The sequence below is a fragment of the Papio anubis genome, chromosome 1 (genome assembly GCF_008728515.1).
Source record: "Papio anubis isolate 15944 chromosome 1, Panubis1.0, whole genome shotgun sequence".
NCBI lineage: Eukaryota > Metazoa > Chordata > Mammalia > Primates > Cercopithecidae > Papio > Papio anubis.
Window position 1 is genome coordinate 182,499,781 of NC_044976.1, and position 18,702 is coordinate 182,518,482.

The 18,702-nt window shown below is 40.9% G+C and overlaps 1 protein-coding gene across 8 annotated transcripts in view; it reads right to left on the reverse strand.

The window, feature by feature from the left end:
* AXDND1 (axonemal dynein light chain domain containing 1) overlaps window positions 1-18,702 on the reverse strand; it is a 185,677-nt gene that overhangs the window by 64,691 nt on the left and 102,284 nt on the right. For all 8 annotated transcript variants that reach the window (XM_031658150.1, XM_031658151.1, XM_031658152.1 and 5 more), the window contains 2 exons: window positions 8,772-8,865; window positions 425-624 (listed from right to left, as the gene is read on the reverse strand). In XM_031658150.1, the coding sequence (XP_031514010.1) occupies window positions 425-624; window positions 8,772-8,865 (294 nt within the window). The remainder of the gene's footprint in view (window positions 1-424; window positions 625-8,771; window positions 8,866-18,702) is intronic.

An 18,702-nucleotide genomic window follows, 5' to 3' on the forward strand; every position in this document is an offset into this window, starting at 1 on the left:
AGGCTGCAGTGAGCCGAGGTCACGCCACTGCACTCCAGCCTCAGTGACAGAAGAAAACTCCGTCTAAAAAAATACATGACAGCACATACGAAATTACAATATTCTTCTTAAATCCACTCCCTCACCAGTATGTGCAAAAGTGTAAGATGTGTCTTATTTATGCAAGAAAGTGAGTCCTTTTTTCCTAATTCTTACTCTCACATACACACACTTCTCATCCTGCCCATGCTGACAGTTTTCAAAAGAAAACCCAAAATCTCATATTATAACTGGTCATGGTGTTAAAGCTAGCTGAAAAACTGAACTAGTATTTCTTTCAAGGTTTTAAAATAACCCTATTGCTACTACTTCACTGTCTCTTCTCTGTTTTATGCAACATTCAATTCTTCAAAAGAGCGACAATAAAATAACCAGATAGCTTCACCTGCTCAAATAGCGGGAGTATTGGTACAACTTCCTTGTCAGTTCAATCGCATCTAGCTCTAATCGCGCAACTCCTATGTCGTGTTTCTCAGCACTTTCCTCCTCCAACTTTAGGAGACAGTCTTGATCAGTAAAGTTGGGTATCATTAAAATCAGCAAGTTTACCATCCACTGGATCATAGATATATGTAACTCATCCATCTGTTAAAAAATGAGTATAATACAAATGACCCACTTTAAGTAAATCAAATAGTAAAAACTACACCAAATTTTAAAATAGAAATGATCATGCCTGTGTCCAACTTTCAACATTACAATTCTTAATGAAATCAAATCATCAGCTAGCATGACCCTATTTTCTTTTGCTCACTATACGACATTAAGCTACTCTCTTTTTTTATTGATATTTGTTTATTTAATTTTTTTGAGACCGGGTCTTTACCATGGGCTCAATGGGCTTTACCATGTTGCCCAGGCCGATCTTGAACTGCTGGGATGAAGCAGTCCGCCCACCTCAGCCTTCCAAAGTGCTAGGATTACAGGCGTGAACTACACGCCCAGCTACTAATCTCTTCTTTAGCCTGGTCATAGATAATAACCTATTAAAGCTACAATTCTCAAATTGTACATCAAGGCATTCCAGGGCTCCACAGCAAACTCGAAAGGATGCCATAGGATTTTAAATTGAGGGAAATAACAGTGATATGTAACATCTGCCAGACACAGCATGAACTTAAAGTTCACAGTTTTCAACTTTAGATGCACTGTGTTAATTTTGATGACACCATATCTTTTTGAAACTGGTTTGATTTGTGGTTGTGTGATTAAAAAAAACAAGTACTGTGTGAAAATTAACATGGAACAGAAAATGAAGGTGGTAACATCCAATCTGATTCCAAGGTCAGAGAAGCTGTACCATGCCAACGAGTACATGCCTTACATTGGTAAGCGATATTGAATAAATGAGAATAAAATAAAAGGTTTTCTCTTTCAATGTATGTGTAGTACTTTTCCAAATGGTTAATAAATTGTTAGGACATTAAATATTTAGTAAGCGGTTTGAACCTACCTATTTCATAAACCTACTTAACTGTGAGGTATTTCTTTTGACTTAGGAGTGTGAAAATATTGAAACCCAAAGGGCACTATGAATAGAAAAAGTTTGAGAACCTCTGCATTACAGTATTTGCTGAGGCTGGGTCCCAGAAATAAAATACAAAAAACCTGTATGCAAAAATCAGACACAACATACTTGTCAAATACCCTACTCCCTTTCTCTGTTTAGTTCTGGAGTATTTCTCTAGGCTTAAACATGATCTACTCTGAGAAGACTTACCAGTTTCCACTGGCTCCAATTTGCTCCCCTTCCCATGTTTTGTTTAAATATGCTTATTACCTGAGTGATGAAATAATCTGTACACCAGTACTTTGTACATATCTCTATCATAGTCATTTGCACGTCTCTCCTCAATTCACCTGTCTGTAAGACATGAGCCATCAACTTATCCCTGCATACCACACACAGTACTTACCAGGGAGTAAGTGCTTAATAAATGTTTCTTGAATGAATGAATAAAAATAACATCCAATACTAAAACCCAAACTTCTTGCTTCTTGATTCAGATGGAAAGGTTGTTAATGACCTAAAGCAATGTTGATTAATGTATTTGACACCTGAATTTACATATCAGGAAAAGGGGCAAACTTTCCCGAGAAAGAGTAAAAAAGGCAAGTCTTCTTCACAGGAAAAACATACTACTCCCTTACATATTCTACTAGCTATATCCCTGCTGCTTCTCCGTGAAAGTGCATAAATTCCCAACTATTCTTTCATATACCAATGGCCTAGATTATACTATCATTGAAATAACTCATTTTTGCTTATATAAAATATTAATCAATCCTTGGACTATCCTTAGGAAATAAGCACAAATAGATCTCTTAATTTAAAAGTTATATCAGAGAGATTAAATGGTAGAATCAAGGTCAAACAATAAACTGTAGGTAAATTTAAAATTAAAATAAATTAAAAATAAAGAATATCTTTCACTTTCTTAAAGCCATGTAATTCTTTTTAATGAGATGGAAAGTAAATATACTTTTTGTACTAAAATATAGATTTACTGTGATTCTTACATAAAATTCTTAAAAGAAATTTTAAGATGAATTAACTGCTTTTCTTTTATGAAAAGACTTCTTCCAAATTTACTAATCTTTTCAGGGATAATGAGTGATTAATTTAGCCACTTCTTAGCTGATATTAAGAAATAAATAGGCCGGGCATGGTGGTTGACACCTGTAATCTCAGCATTTTGGGAGGCCGAGATGGGTGGATCATGAGATCAGGAGTTCGAGACCAGCCTGGCCAAGATGGTGAAATCCTGTCTCTACTAAAAATACAAAAATTAGCCCGGCGTGGTGGCGTGTGCCTGAATCCCAGCTACTCGGGAGGCTGAGGCAGGAGAATTGCTTGAACCCAGGAGGCAGAGGTTGCAGTGAGCTAAGAATGCGCCACTGCACTCCAGCCTGGGTGACAGAGCACGACTCCATCTCAAAATAAATAAATACATACATACACACACACACACACACACACACACACACACACACATAAAAAGCAGGCCGGGCATGGTGGCTTATGCCTGTAATCCCAGCACTGTGGGAGGCCAATGTGGGAGGATTGCCTGAGCTCAAGAGTTCGAGACCAGCCTGGGCAATATGGTGAAACCCCATCTGTACACACACACACACACACACACACACACACACTTAATTTGTCCCTTCCAAATATATGTGAAATTTAACAATGAGCAAAAGAAACTTACACTATGGAGAGGTCATTTTGAAAATGGACAGGAGGAAATATTTCCATCTTGGTGTGAGTTTGTTGCTAAAAATGATACATAGCTCACCTTTTAAAAGTCTAAAATCTATATATATAAAAAATCTGGAAGTACGTTTCTCATCTTTTTAAAAATCTTAGAAATACAGCATTTCAATTGGCTGGGAACACTTTGTTAAAATATAGGAATGCTATACTGAATAATGTTTTAGACAACTGTAAGAACAACTGATTGACATTATGATAGATAGAAAAAATTACTAGTTAACTAAAAAAAAAAAAAACACCTTTGCATAACTGATTGATGGAATTGAAATTTCTTTTTTTTTTTTTTTTTTTGAGACATAGTCTCGCTCTGTTTCCCAGGCTGGAGTGCAGTGGCACAATCATAGCTCAGTGCACCCTTGACCTACCAGGCACAAGTGATCCTCTCACCTCAGCTTCCCAAGTAGCCGTGACTATAGGTGTGTGCCACCACGCCTGGCTAATTATTTTATTTTTTGTAGAGGTGAGGTCTTGCTGTGTTGACCAGGTTGGTATTAAATTCCTGGGCTTAAAGTAATCCTCCTACCTTGGCCTTCCAAAGTGCCAAATTACAGGCATGAGCCATCACGCCTGGACTGATTGATGGAAATGAAAAGTGAATATTATAATTTAATAAATACAGCCACTGATGTATTTCTTCAATTTGGATTCATGTTTCTTTCTAAGCTATCATTTCAGCAATGACCTCCATTAAAAATTAGTACTGAAGGAAACTGAATTTAGAAGCAAACTTCAAATAACTTTATAATCACAAATTTAATCTGCAATTTAAACCTGCAATTATAAAACATCATGAAGCTTGTTCAATCAGCTGTTTGAACCATTACCAAAAATCATGATAAAAAACGTTTAGAGATCAGTGTTTTAGACAGCCAAGCAGCACAGGTAAAATGGAGTAAGGAGGGAAAGGAAAAACAATAACAAAAAAACTGGAGGTAAGAACATGGATCAGGACAGAAAATGAATGGTGAGTGAAAACCCAGACAAACTTTTCTGTATTTATTTTTATTTAACTTTTATTTTAGGTTTAGGGGTACATGTGCAGGTTTGTCACACAGGTAAATTGCATGTTGTGGGGGTTTGGTGTACAAATTATTTCATCACTCAGGTAATAAGCATAATAACCAATAAGTAGGTTTTCGATCCTCATCCTCCTCCCACTCTCCACCCTCATGTAGGCCCCGGTGTCTGTTTTCCCTTTCTTTGTGCCCGTATGTATTCAATGTTTAGCTCCCACTTATAAGTGAGAGTATGTGGTATTTGGTTTCCTGTTCCTGTGTTGGTTTGCTTAGGATAATGGCTTCCAGCTCCATCCATATTGCTGCAAAGTACATTATCTCATTCCTTTTTTGGGTGCACAGTATTCCATGGTGAATATGTACCACATTTGCTTTATCCAGTCTACCACTGATGGAGCATTTAAGTTGATTTCATGTATTTGCTATTGTGAATAATGCTATGATGAACATATGAGTGCACATGTCTATATGGTAGAATGATTTATATTCCTTTGGGTATGAGCCAATCATGGGATTTCTGGGTAGAATGGTAATTCTAAGTTCTTTGAGAAATTGCTTTCCACAATGGCTGAACTAATTTACATATTCCCACCAGCAGTGTATAAGAGTTCCCTTTTCTCCAAAACCTCACCAGCCTTTTAATTGGGGCATTTAGCCCATTTATGTTCAAGGTTAGTATCGATATGTGTGGATTTGATCCTGTCATCATATTGTTAGCTGGCTACTATGCAGACTTGTTTGGTTGCTTTATAGTAGTCTAAATATCTAAGCATGTATTTGTCGTGGCTGGTAATGGTCTTTCTTTTCCATATTTAGCACTCTCTTCAGGACCTCTTGTAAGGCACATCTGGTCACAAAAATTCCCTTAGCATTTGCTTGTCTAAAAAGGATCTTATTTCTCCTTTGCTTATGAAGCTCAGTTTGGCTAGATATGAAGTTCTTGTTTGGAATTTCTTTTCTAAGAATGCTGAATGTAAGCCCACAATTTCTTTTGACTTGTAGGATTTCTGCTGACATGTCTGATGTTAGCCTTATGGAGTTCGCTTTGTAGGTGACCTGCCCATTCTCTCTACCTACCTTTAACATTTTTTCTTTCATTTCAGCTTTGGAGAATCTGATGACTATGTGTCTCGTGGATAGTCTTCTTTTGTAGTATTTTTCAGGGGCTCTCTGCATTTCCTGAATTTGAATTTTGGCCCCTTTAGCGAGGTTGTGAAAATTTTCGTGCATGATATCCTGAAATACATTTTCCAAATTGCTTGCTTTCTCTCTCTTTTGGGAATGCCAATGAGTTGTAGATTTGATCTTTTTACATAATTTCAGATTTCTCAGAGGTTTGGTTCATTCATCTTTATTGTTTTTTCTTTATTTTTGTCTGACTATTTCAGAGAGCCAGTCTTCAAACTCTGAGATTTTTTTTCCTCAGCTTAGTTGATTCTGCTGTTAATACTTGCAATTGCATTATGAAATTCTCGTAGTATGTTTTTCATTCCCATCAGATTAGTTTGGTTCTTTTTATTTATTTATTTTTTATTTTGAGACAGAGTTTCACTCCTGTTGCTCAGGCTGGAGTGCAATGGCGCGATCTTGGCTCACTGCAACCTCCGCCTCCCAGGTTCAAGCGATTCTCCTGCTTCAGCCTCCTGAGTAGCTGGGATTACAGGTGCCCACCACCATGCCCAGCTAATTTTCTGTATTTTTAGTAGAGATGGGATTTCACTATGTTGGCCAGGCTGGTCTCGAACTCCTGACCTCAGTCGATCCACCCACCTCAGCCTCCCAAAGTGCTGGGATTACAGGTATGAGCCACCGCGCCTGGTGGTTCTTTCTTATAATGACCATTTCATCTGTCAGCTCCTGTATCATTTTATTGTAATCCTTAGATTCTTTGGATTGAGTTTCAACTTTCTCCTGTATGTTGATAATCTTTGTTACTATACATATTCTGAATTCTATTTCTGTCATGTCAGCCTGGTTAAGAAACATTGCTGGGGAACAGTGTGGTCGTTTGGAGGTAAGAAGACACTCTGTACTCTTGAGTTGCCAGAGTTCTTGTGCTTTCTAATCTTTGTGAGCTGATGTTCCTTCAGTCTTTGAAGTTGCTGTCCTTAGAATGAATTTTCTTTTCTCTTTCCTCCTCTTTGACACCCTTGGAGGTTTGATTCTGGTGTAAGGTGGGTTCAGTCAACCTGCTTCATTTCTGGAAGACTTTAGGGGTCCAAGGCTCAGCTTAGGCCTCCTGGACTGCATGCTCTAACTCTAGGGTCTGGGATCAGGTCCTCAGCTTTGTAATCTGGCCCCTCAAGGCTAGGAACCTACTGTATTGGAAGAGCCAAGGAGTTCCCAGACCACTAGTCACAATACTCCAATGGGTGACGCCAGCCAAAGCAATCCATTAGGTGGTGACAGTGGGATCTGTGCTTGTTTACACATGCCAGGAGCAGCAGCAGTGCAGCAGGGTGCATGCTCATCAGCTGTGGTGGGGCACTAATGAGGGCAGGGATGTGGACATTTGCAGCGGCAGCAGTGCAGCATGCTGCAGGGAGTAGCCCACCAATGTCCCTGTGCATGTTCACACTGGTGGTGGCATCAGCATGGGGGCAGAGTGATGGCAGGCGCAGGACTGGTAACCTCTGTGCACATATTCACAAAGGCAGCAGTGGCTGCACAGGTGGGAGGCAGGTCTGCTGGCATCCATGCGTAGTTTCATGCCAGCAGCAGTGTTGGCACAGTGGCGGAGCACTGGCAGGCACAAGGTTAGCAGTCTCTGTACCCATGAACACTCTAATGGCAATGGCAGTGCAGCACCGGGTGTGGGGCCACTGGTCTCCTTGCATACCTTTGCATTGGTTATGGGGTAGGTAGTGTGATGCACTCACAGTGGCAGCAGTTGGCATGGTAGGGTGCATGTGCACATGTGAGCTAGTGGGGAAGGAGGGGCAAGTTCTGAATACATGCACTCACACTAGCAAAGCAATGTAGGGGGTGGTCATGGGTGAGTGCACACTGGCAAATGGCATTGGGGAGGCTGTGATGGGTAGAGTACATGGGCGGGCTGGTGCTTGTTAGTGGGCGATGCTCTGCTGGAGCTCTCCAATGGTCAGGCATGGTCTACAGGTACAGGAGCTATGATGCAGGCCCCTGGGAGGCACCTCAGCCGGGCATCCAAGGCTGCACTGCAAACAGGCATGGTCAGGCTGGAGTCCTGGGAGAGTCCACAAGACAGGGGGGTGCTTAGGTGAAACCAGCCCTGTCTCATGGGCAAGATCATCCTGTATTGTTCAGGTCTGGTAGTTTCCCTAAGACTATCGTCTCCTAAAGGAGCAAGGCAGGCCTTGGGGGATAGGCATCCCGACTGTGCTCCACTAGAGATGCTCCCGCACCAAACCCTCCAGGCTCCCCACTGGCTGGAGTGCCACCCCTACCACCTCTCTAAGCAGCTCTCTCTGCCAGCTTAAGTGACTGTGGGGGTTCTGGGATTGTCTGCTGTCTGAATTCCAGATGCCTATGTCAAGAGAAGGTCACTTCTCACCTGCTTAGCTCACTTTTTCCCCAAGAGTCATTGGCGGCCAGGAAGGAGTCCCAGTGTGTGGTATCCCTATAAAGGGTTTCCAGCTTCCTCCCCCTTTAGCCCAGCATCTGTATCTTCCCTCCTCCACTCTCAATGCCTTCCCTCTAAAGATATGCTTGGAGTGCACCAGTCTTTCTGATCTTCTAGTCCCTCAGTGGCAGATGTTTCTCCTGGCTGAATTTAGTCAGCCATCTTGTCTCCTATATCCAACTTTTCTGTTTCTAAATATTAATAAGAGTTAATATGGATACACAGGATACACATCATTCCTCATAGAGTTTACAATCTTGCAAATTTTCTACACAGATTAATTATAACAATGCAGTGTTACAATTGAGGTATATAAAGGCACTTTCTAAGTAATCCTACACTATAAAAATTAAATTCTAGAAAATAACGAATTGAGCATATGATTCCATGGAGATAAAACCCTAATGGTAAATCAAGCATTTTGCCAAAGAAGGGATTAATGTAGCAGCACCATCAGATACCAACAGTGCTGGAATATTCTTCCTAAATTCATTCAACAAACATTTATTGAGTCCCACCATGTGACAAACACTCTGCTACCCTTTTTCTTACTCATTTTGGTTTTCAGAGGAATTTTTCCCAAGCCTGTGGGTAACCTGAATCCATACTTCCAGCTTAACATATTTGCTCCTTGACTCTTCAATTCCAAAACTCCATTCCAGAGGCAGAAACATTCTGCTTTAAAAAATCCATTGAAAATTATTTGAGAAATTATTATACAAGCTTCTATTTTGCCCTCTCAACCTCTTGCTTCATTTAAATAGGGAGAGCTTTGTTTTTCCTTGAAGAAATTTGCCAGCCGAGGCAAAATATAACATCAAATATTCTTACAAGTACATACGTGGCGCTGAAGTTCAATGTTACCGTTGTTAATTTCATTGCCTATCTTCAAAAGCCATTGTTGAATCATGTTAAATATGTATGCTTGGAGTACCCTGAAGGAAAAATCAAGTAAAATAAAAGTGACTGGCTGATTTAAAGGATAAATGTAACTATCAGCTATGAGAAAGAGTTTTATTTGGCTGGGTATTATAAACTTAGATATCGACAATTGCTTGAGAACTCAGGAAAGGGGAATCAAAGCCCTGAATTATCTGGTATGATAGTTTACTCACTGACAAAGCTTTCCTAACCCCCATGTAGGTAGCAAGATGCACTGTGGACAAAGCAGATCTTACGTTCAATATTACCTCTCTACTGTAAAAACCTACACCGTTTACATTTACTTCCAGGCTAGTACTATGTCAGAAGAATGAATTTTAAAATCCTCTCAATGAATGACTTCCAGCATGATAGTGTGAGGAGCAAGGCTGCCCTCCCCACTGCCCCCTACCCCAGTGAAACTGGTAACAATTATTTTTTTAAATACACCACTTAAAGCCTCTAAAAATGGTGCTATGGAGAAGTTCCAAAAACATCTATCCAAGAAAACCTATGAAGATTCAGTAAGAAAGGCAATAATCTATGGTATTTGAACCATGACTGCTCCCTCCTCTCCTTAGCTCAGTGAGGCAGCAACTCCATTTCAGAATGCTGTAGCCAAGAACACAGAGCTCCCTAACCCTCCAGCTCCCAATCACATGGCTTTCTTCTCAGGAGGAACAGGATATCATGGATTTTTATACTGCCTCCAGCTATCTGTTGATGAGTCTAGGTACTGGGTAAATGCAGGTAACAAGTAGGGGTTGTCTTCTTCCACCCAGCCCCTATTTATACAGTAAAGACTCTACCCTATGCATAGCATGCTGAGAATCATGGGTCCCTGATTATCTGGGCTTGTAAGGCAGTGGTTCCATTCCATGAGAGGCAATCCAAGAAGACCTCAGGCTGCTACTATCCCCTCTAAGGAGTGCTCAGCTCTGACAGTGTGAGTGTCACTCAGAGAGAAGCTTACCATTGTCGCTACCCCCAGCTCCAGAACCCTAGCTCAGATATTTTGCCTGGAGGTAGAAGAAGGCAAAAAAAAGAAAAAAAGAAAAAAGAAAAAAGAAAAAAAAGAAAAAGAAAATTAAAAAGCTCCTAATCTTGTCCCAAATAAACTAACTTCATTTGCAACACAGCCTGAAGACATTCAAATCTAAGGGTGCTTTCAAGAACAGTGGAGGTTTGGTGAAATGCAATTCAGTGGAGATTCAAGATAGAGGCTAAACTGTAGGTTAACTAGTTTTCAGGAGAGAACCAGGGACTGAGACAACTGAGGGAAGGCCACTTGGGTTCAGAACAAGATCAAACACTGATCTCAGGAATTATTCTTTCCAAGAAGCCCAAATTACATGAAAGTAGTTTTAGAGCAATATATGCCCCAGAGAATTATTGAAAACAATAATTAGTGAAGTTTAACAGTTTGGTGTGATCAAAGAAAAAGAAGTGAACCTTGACAAACACCACTGTCACTGCAGGGTGACAGTATGCATACCCGAAAACTGCACCTTCTTGAGAGCAAGATCAGGGACTTAAGACAAGGAAGAGGGGGGTAGCAACAAAAGTTGCTACAGTATATTATCTAATATGTCCAGTATCCAAAAACCAAAAACAACAACAACAACAACAACAAAAAAAAAACCTTACAAAGCATGAAAAGAAACAAGAAAGTATGAAATATACACCAGGCAGGCAACAGAAACTGCCTGTGAGGCTGATCAGACCTCAACTTCAAAGTAGCTGATAAGGTTTGGCTATGTCCCCACCCAAATCTCATCTTGAATTGTAGCTCCCATAATTCCCTCATGTTGTGGGAGGGACCCAGTGGGAGATAATTGAATCATGGGGGTGGTGTCCCCCATACTGTTCTCCTGGTAGTGAATAAGTCTCATGAGATCTGATGATTTTATAAGGGGAAGAACCCCTTTCACTTGGCTCTCATTCTCTTCTCTTGTCTGCCACCATGTGAGATGTGCCTTTCACCTTCCACCAGGATTGTAAGGCCTCCCCAGCCATGTGGAACTGTGAGTCCACTAAACCCTTTTTCCTTTGTAAATTACCCAGTCTCTGGTGTGTCTTTATCAGAAGCATGAGAATGGACTAACACAGTAAATCGGTACCAGGAGTGGGGAGCTACTGTAAATATACCCAAAAATGTGGAAGCCACCTTGGAACTGGGTAACAGGCAGAGGTTGAAACAGTTTGAAGGGCTCAGAAGAAGACAGGAAAATGTGGAACAATTTGGAACTTCCTAGACACTTGTTGAATGGCTTTGACCAAAATGCTGATAATGATATGGACAATGGAATCCAGACTGAGGTGGTTTCAGATGGAAATGAGGAACTTCTTGGGAACTGGAGCAAAGAAGATTCTTGTTATGTTTACGCAAAGAGACTGGCGGCATTTTGCCCCTGCCCTAGAGATTTGTGAAACTCTCAGCTTCAGAGAGATAATTTAGACTATCTGGTGGAAGAAATTTCTTTTTTCTTTTCTTTTCTTTTCTTTTCTTCTTTCTTTCTTTCTTTTTTTTTTTTTTTTTTTTTTTTTTTGTTGAGACAGAGTCTCCCTCTGTCACCCAGGCTGGAGTGCAGTGACGTGACCTTGGCTCACTGCAAGCTCTGCCTCCCGGGTTCATGCCATTCTCCTGCCTCAGCCTCCTGAGTAGCTGGGACTACAGGCATGAGCCACCACACCCAGCTAATTTTTTGTATTTTTAGTAGAGACAGGGTTTCAGCGTGTTAGACAGGATGGTCTCCATCTCCTGACCTCATGATCCGCCCACCTCGGCCTCCCAAGGTGCTGGGATTACAGGCATGAGCCACCACACCCAGCCTTTTTCCATGTTTTGTTTTGTTTTTTTGAGATGGAGTTTAACTCTTGTTGCCCAGGCTGGAGTGCAATGACACAATCTCGGTTCACCACAATCTCCACCTCCCGGGTTCCAGAGATTCTCCTGCCTCAGCCTCCCAAGTAGCTGGGATTACAGGCATCCACCATCATGCCTGGTTAATTTTGATTTTCAGTAAAGATAGGGCTTCTCCATGTTGGTCAGGCTGGTCTCGAACTCCTGACTTCAGGTGATCCACCCGTCTCAGCCTCCCAAAGTGCTGAGATTACAGGCGTGAGTCACTGCACCCAGCCAGTGGAAGAAATTTCTAAGAAACAAAGCATTCAAGGGGTGACTTGGGTGCTGTTAAATGTATTCAGTCTTTTTTTTTTTTTTTTTTTTTTAATTTTTTGAGACAGAGTCTATCTCACCCAGACTGCAGTGCAGTGGTATGATCTCGGCTGACTGCAGCCTCCACCTCCCAGGTTCAAGTGATTCTCCTGTCTCAGGCTCCTGAGTAGCTGGGACTACAAGCATGTGCCACTACACCCAGATAATTTTGCATTTTTAGTAGAGATTGAGTTTCACCATGTTGGCCAGGCTGGTCTCAAGTTCCTGACCTCAGGTGATCCACCTGCCTTGGCCTCCCAGTGTGCTGGGATTACAGGCATGAGCCACCACACCCAGCCAGGTATTCAGTTTTAAAAGGGAAACAGAGCATAAAAGTTCAGAAAATTTGTAGCCTGACAATGCAAGAGAGAAAAATATTCCATTTTCTAGGAGAAATTCAAGCCAGCTGCAGAAATCTGCATAAGTAATGAGCAGCCAAATGTTAATCCCCAAGACAATGGGGAAAATGTCCCCAGGTCATGTCAGAGACCTTTGGGTCAGCCCCTCCCATCACAGGCCTGAAGGCCTAGGAGGAAAAAATGGCTTCATGGGCCAGGCCCGTGAAGAGCACACAGACTGCTCTGCTGTGTGCAATCTAGGGACTTGGTGCCCTGCATCCCAGCTGCTCCAGCCATGACTAAAAGGGGCCAAGGTACAGCTGGGGCCATGGCTTCAGAAGGTGAAGCCCCAAGCCATGGCAGCATCCACATTGTATTGAACCTGCAGGTGCACAGAAGCCAAGAATCAAGGTTTGGGAACCTTAGCCTAGATTTCAAGGATGTATGGAAACAACTGGATGTCCAGGCAGAAGTTTGCTGCAGGGGTAGGGTGCTAATGGAGACCTCTGCTAGGGCAGTGCAGAAGGAAAATGTGAGGTGGGTACCTCCCCCACAGAGTCCCCACTGGTGTGCTGCCTAGTGGAGCTGTGAGAAAATGGCCACTGTCCTCCAGATCCCAGAATGGTATATCCACCAACAGCATGCACCATGTGCCTGGAAAAGCCATAGGCACTCAACCCCAGCCCATGAAAGCAGCCAGGAGGGAGTCTGTGCCCCACAAAGCCAATGAGGCAGAACTATCCAAGACCATGAGAACCCACCTCTTGCATCAGCGTGACCCAGATGTGAGACACGGTGTCAAAGGAGATCATTATGGAGCTTTAAGATTTGTCTGCCCTGCTAGATTTTTAATTTGCATGGAGCCTGTAGCCCCTTTGTTTTGGCCAATTTCTCCCATTTGGAATGCCTGTATGTACCAAATATCTGTACCCGCTTTTGTATCTAGGAAGTAAATAACTTGCTTTTGATTTTACAGGCTTATAGGTGGAAGAGACTTGCCTTGTCTTGGCTGAGACTTTGGACTGTGGACTTTTGAGTTAATGCTGAAATGAGTTAAGACTTATGGGGACTGTTTGGAAGGCATGATTGGTTTTAAAATGTGAGGACATGAGATTTGGGAGAGGCCAGGGGCAGAATTATATGGTTTGGCTCTGTCCCCATCCAAATCTTATCTTAAATTGTAGCTCCCGTAATTCCTTCATGTTTTGGGAGGAACCCAGTGGGAGATAATTGAATCGTGGGAGTAGTTTCCCCCACACTGTTCTCATGGTAGTGAATAAGTCTCATGAGATCTGATGGTTTTATAAGGGGAAATCCCTTTCACTTGGCTCTCATTCTCTTCTCTTGTATGCTTCCATGTGAGATGTGCCTCTCACCTTCCACCATGATTTCCTGTGAGGCCTCCCCAGACATGTGGAACTGTGAGATCATTAAAATTCTTACTTTTGTAAATTGCCCAGTCTTGGGTATGTCTTTATCAGTAGTGTGAAAATGAACTAACACACGTTAGTTCATGTTCACAGAACTAAAGAAATCCATGATTAGATAAGCAAAGGAAGGTATTATAACAATGTTGTAGCAAATAAGAGAATAGAAATTAAAAATATAAATTGGAAAAAAGAAATAAATGAAAATTTTAAAGTGAAAAAGAACAATAACTGAAAAATGTTTTAAAGTCACTACTAGGGCTCAACAGTAAATTTGAACTGGCAGAAGAGAGAAGAATTGAACTTGAAGATAAATATGTGGAAGTTATTCAAGCCAAAGAATAAAGAGAAAAAGAATGAAGAGACATGAAAACAGTATTGAAGAAATATGGGACACCCTTACACATAAAGGGAGTACTGGAAGTAGAGAAAAGAAAATACATAAAAATATTGAAAGAAACAGTAGCTGAAACTCTCCAAATTTATTGAAAAACAATAACACATTCAAGAAGCTTAACAATCTCCATGTAAGATAAACACAAAGAGGTCTACAAACTTATATATGAGAGTTAAGGTGCTAGAAGTCAAAATAAGGAGAAAATCTTGAGAGCAGTAAGAGAAAAACAACACATCACTTACAAGGGAGTTCCAATAAGATTAACAGCTGACTTCTCAGTATACACAATAGAGGCCAAAAAGTAGCAGGATAACGTATTCATACTGCCTAAAGAAGAAAAATGTCAACCAAGAATCCTATATCCAACAAACATATGTTCCAAAAATGAAGGTGGAATAAAGACTGCCCCAAACTTTTTAAAAACTGAAGAATTCATTGCTAGTAGATTTTCCTTACAATAAATCCTAGAGGAAATTTTTCAGGCTGAAAGCAATGACCACAGATGGTAATTAGAATCTACACAAAAAACAAGGCAGTGTAAAGAAAATTATGCAACTTTAAAAGACAATATGAAAGCATATTTTCTATTTCTTAACCGATTAAAGAAGAACTTGTATAAAATAATATATGATATATTGTTGGACCTATAACATAAAAATGTAATATATTTGTAATATATATGTCAAAATAGCACAGAAGAGGTGGATGGGAGCAAACTCTAATGGGTGATAGAAATGATGACAGATGGTAAATTTATAACTATAACAATGTATTTTTGGCTTGTAATATTATATTAGTCCAATTCTACAATGCTATAAAGAAATACCCTAGACTGGGTAATTTTTAAACAAAAGAGGTTTAATCGACACACAGTTCTACATGGCTGGAGAAGCCTCAGGAAGCTTATAATCATGGCAGAAGGGGAAGGAAAAACAAGTACCTCTTCACAAGGCAGCAGGAAAAAGAGAAGTGCAAGTAGGGGAAATGCCAAATGCTTATAAGACCATCATATCGCATAAAAACTCACTCTCATGAGAACAGCAGGGGGAAACAGCCACCATGATCCAATCATCTCCTTTCCTTGACATGTGAGAATTACAGGTCCCACCCTCAACACATGAGGATTACAATTCAAGATGACATTTAGGTAGGGAAACAGAGCCAAAACATATAATTCTGTCCTGGCCCTTTCCAAATCTCATATAATTTCACATTTCAAAACCAATTATGCCTTTGCAACAGTCCCCCAAAGTCTAAACTCATTTCAGGATTTACTCAAAAGTCCACAGTGCAACATCTCATCCGAGCAAGGCAAGTCCCTTCTGCCTATGAGCCTGTAAAATAAAAAAACAGTTAGTTCCTTCCAAGATACAATCGGGGTAGAGCCACTGGATAAATGCTGTCATTTCAAATGGGAGAAACTGACCAAAACAAAGGGGCTACAGGCCCCATGCGAGTCTGAAATCTAGCAGGCCAGTCATTAAATCTTAAAGCTTCTAAATAATCTCTTTTGATTCCATGTCTCACATCTAAGTCATGCTAATGCAAGAGGTGAGCTCCCACAGGCTTGGGCAGCTCCACTCCTGTGGCTTTGCAGGGTGCAGCCCCTCGCCTGGCTGCTTTCATGGGCTGGTGTTGAGTGTCTGTGGCTTTTCCAAGTGCACAGTGCAAAGTGTTGATGCATCTACCATTCTGGGGTCTGGAGGACAGTGGCCCCCTTCTCACAGCTCCACTAGGCCCCAGTGGGGACTCTGTGTGGGGCCTCCAACTCTAAATTTCCCTTTTGTACTGCCCTAGCAGAGGTTCTCCATGAGGGCTACACCTCTGCAGCAGACTTCTGCCTGGACATCCAAGCATTTCCATACATCCTCTGAAATCTAGGTAGAGATTCCCAAACCTCAATTCTTGACTTCTGTGCACCCACAGGCCCAAGATCACCCTCTGAAGCAATGGCCCAAGCTGTACCTTGGCCCCTTTTAGCCACGACTGGAGCTGAAGTGGCTAGGACACAGGGTGCCATGTCCAGAGGCTTCACAGAGCAGCGGGGTCCCTGGGCCTGACCCATGAAACCATTTTTACCTTCTAGGCCTCCAGGCCTGTGATAACAGGGGTTGCTCTGAGGATCTCTGATGCCCTGGAGACATTTTCCCCATTGACTTGGCTACGAACATTCAGTTTCTCATTACTTATGCAAATTTCTGCAGCTGTCTTTAATTCCTCCCCAGAAAATGGGTTTTTCTTTTCTACCTCATGGTCAGACTGCAAATTTTCCAAACTTTTATGCTCTGCTTCCTCTTGAATGCTTTGCCACTTAGAAATTTCTTCCACCAGATACCCTAAATCATCTCTCTCAAGTTCAAAGTTCCTCAGATTTCTAGGGCAGGGGCAAAATACCACCAACCTCTTTACTAAGGCATAGCAAGAGTAACTTTTACTCCAGTTCCCAGTAAGTTTCTCATCTCCATCTGAGACTAGCTCAGCCCAGACTTCATTGTCCACATCACAATCAGCATTTGGTCAAAACCATTCAACAAGTCTCTAGGAAGTTCCAAACTTTCCCAAATCTTTCTGTCTTCCTCTGAGCCCTCCAAACTATTCCAACTTCTGCCCATTATCCAGTTCCAATGTGGCTTACATATATTCAGGCTAACTTTATAGCAGTACCCCACTTCCGGTACCAATTTCCTGTATTACTCCATTCTCACACTGCTATAAAGAAACTACCCAAGACTAGGTAACTTTTTTTTTTTTTTGAGGTGGGGTCTCACTCTGTCACCTGGGCTGGAGTGCAGTGGCGCGATCTCGGCTCACTGCAACCACCGCCTCCCAGGTTCAAGTGATTCTCCCACCTCAGCCTCCCAAGTAGCTGGGATTACAGGTGCCTGCCACCACGCCCAGCTAATTTTTGTATTTTTAGTAGAGATAGGGTTTCACCATGTTGGCCAGGCTGGTCTCAAACTCCTGACCTCAAGTGATCCACTCACCTCAGCCTCCCAAAGTGCTGGGATTACAGGCGTCAGCCACCACACCTGGCCAAGACTAGGTCACTTATCAACAAAAGAGGCTTAATTGATTCACAGTTCCACATGGCTGGGGAGGCCTCAAGAAACTTACAATCATGGCAGAAGGGGAAAAAGAAGCAAGTGCCTTCTTCACAGGGCAGCAGGAAAGACAGAGGTGCATGCAGACAGGGGAAATGCCAGATGCATATAAAACCATCAGATCTCAAGAGAACAGCATGGGGGTAACTGCTCCCATGATCTAATCACCTTCCTCCATTGACATGTGGTGATTACAATTTAAGATGAGATTTGGGTGGAGACACAGAGCCAACCCATATCAAATATTAAGAGATGTAATGTGTATAAAATTATACCACAAAAGGTGGGAAAAGGAATCAAACTAGATAGAAGTAACATATCTATATGTCACTGGAATTAAGCCAGTATAAATCTGAAGCTGATTCTGATAAATTAAGAGGTTTAGGGTAAACTCTAGAGAAGCCATTAAAAAAACTTTTTAAATGTAGTGAAAAATCAGTAAAGAAATGAATTCTACATTAGAAAGTATTCATTCAATACAAAAAAACAGTAAAAGAAAAACAGAGAAACAAAGAAGTCATGAAACAAAACAAGCAGTAAGATGGCAGATGTAAATCCAACCATGTCAATAATATCATTAAATGTAAATAGATTTAACAATCCAATTAAAAGGCAGAGATTGTCAGACTGGACCGAAAACATGAATCAACTATATGCTCTCTATAGAAGACACACATGAGATTCAAATATACAAATAGATTAAAAGCAAAAGGTATATAATAGTATAAAAGGAAAAGATACATAACAGTAACCACAATAAAGCTGCTGTGGCTGTACTGATAGCAGATAAAATAGATTTTAAAATTTAAAAAGTTACTAAAAATAAGGAAGGATATTTTATAATTATAAAAGGATCACTCCATCAAGAAGATATAACAATTATAAACATGTGTGCACCTAATAACAAAGTACCAAAAGACACAAAGCAAACACCAAGAGAAAGGAAGGAAAAAACAGACAATTTAAGAATAATAGTTGGAGACTTCAACATCCCACTATCAATAATGGTTAGAACTGCCACACAGATGATAAATAAGGAAATGGAAGATTTTAACAATACTATAAACCAACTAGACCAGACATCTCTAGAACACTTTCTCCAGTAACAATGAAATATACATTTTTCTCAAGTGTACATGGAAAATTCTCCAGGATAGACAAGATGCTAGACCATAAAACAAACCTCAGTAATTTTAATGCTAGAATAATATAAAATATATACTCATACCACAATGGAATGAAATTACACAAATGAATGAAAATACACAAATGAATGAAATCCATAACTGGAAAGAAATGGGGAACTCACAAATGTGTGGACATTAAATAACATACTCCTGAATAACAAATGGGTCAATGAAAAAATCACAA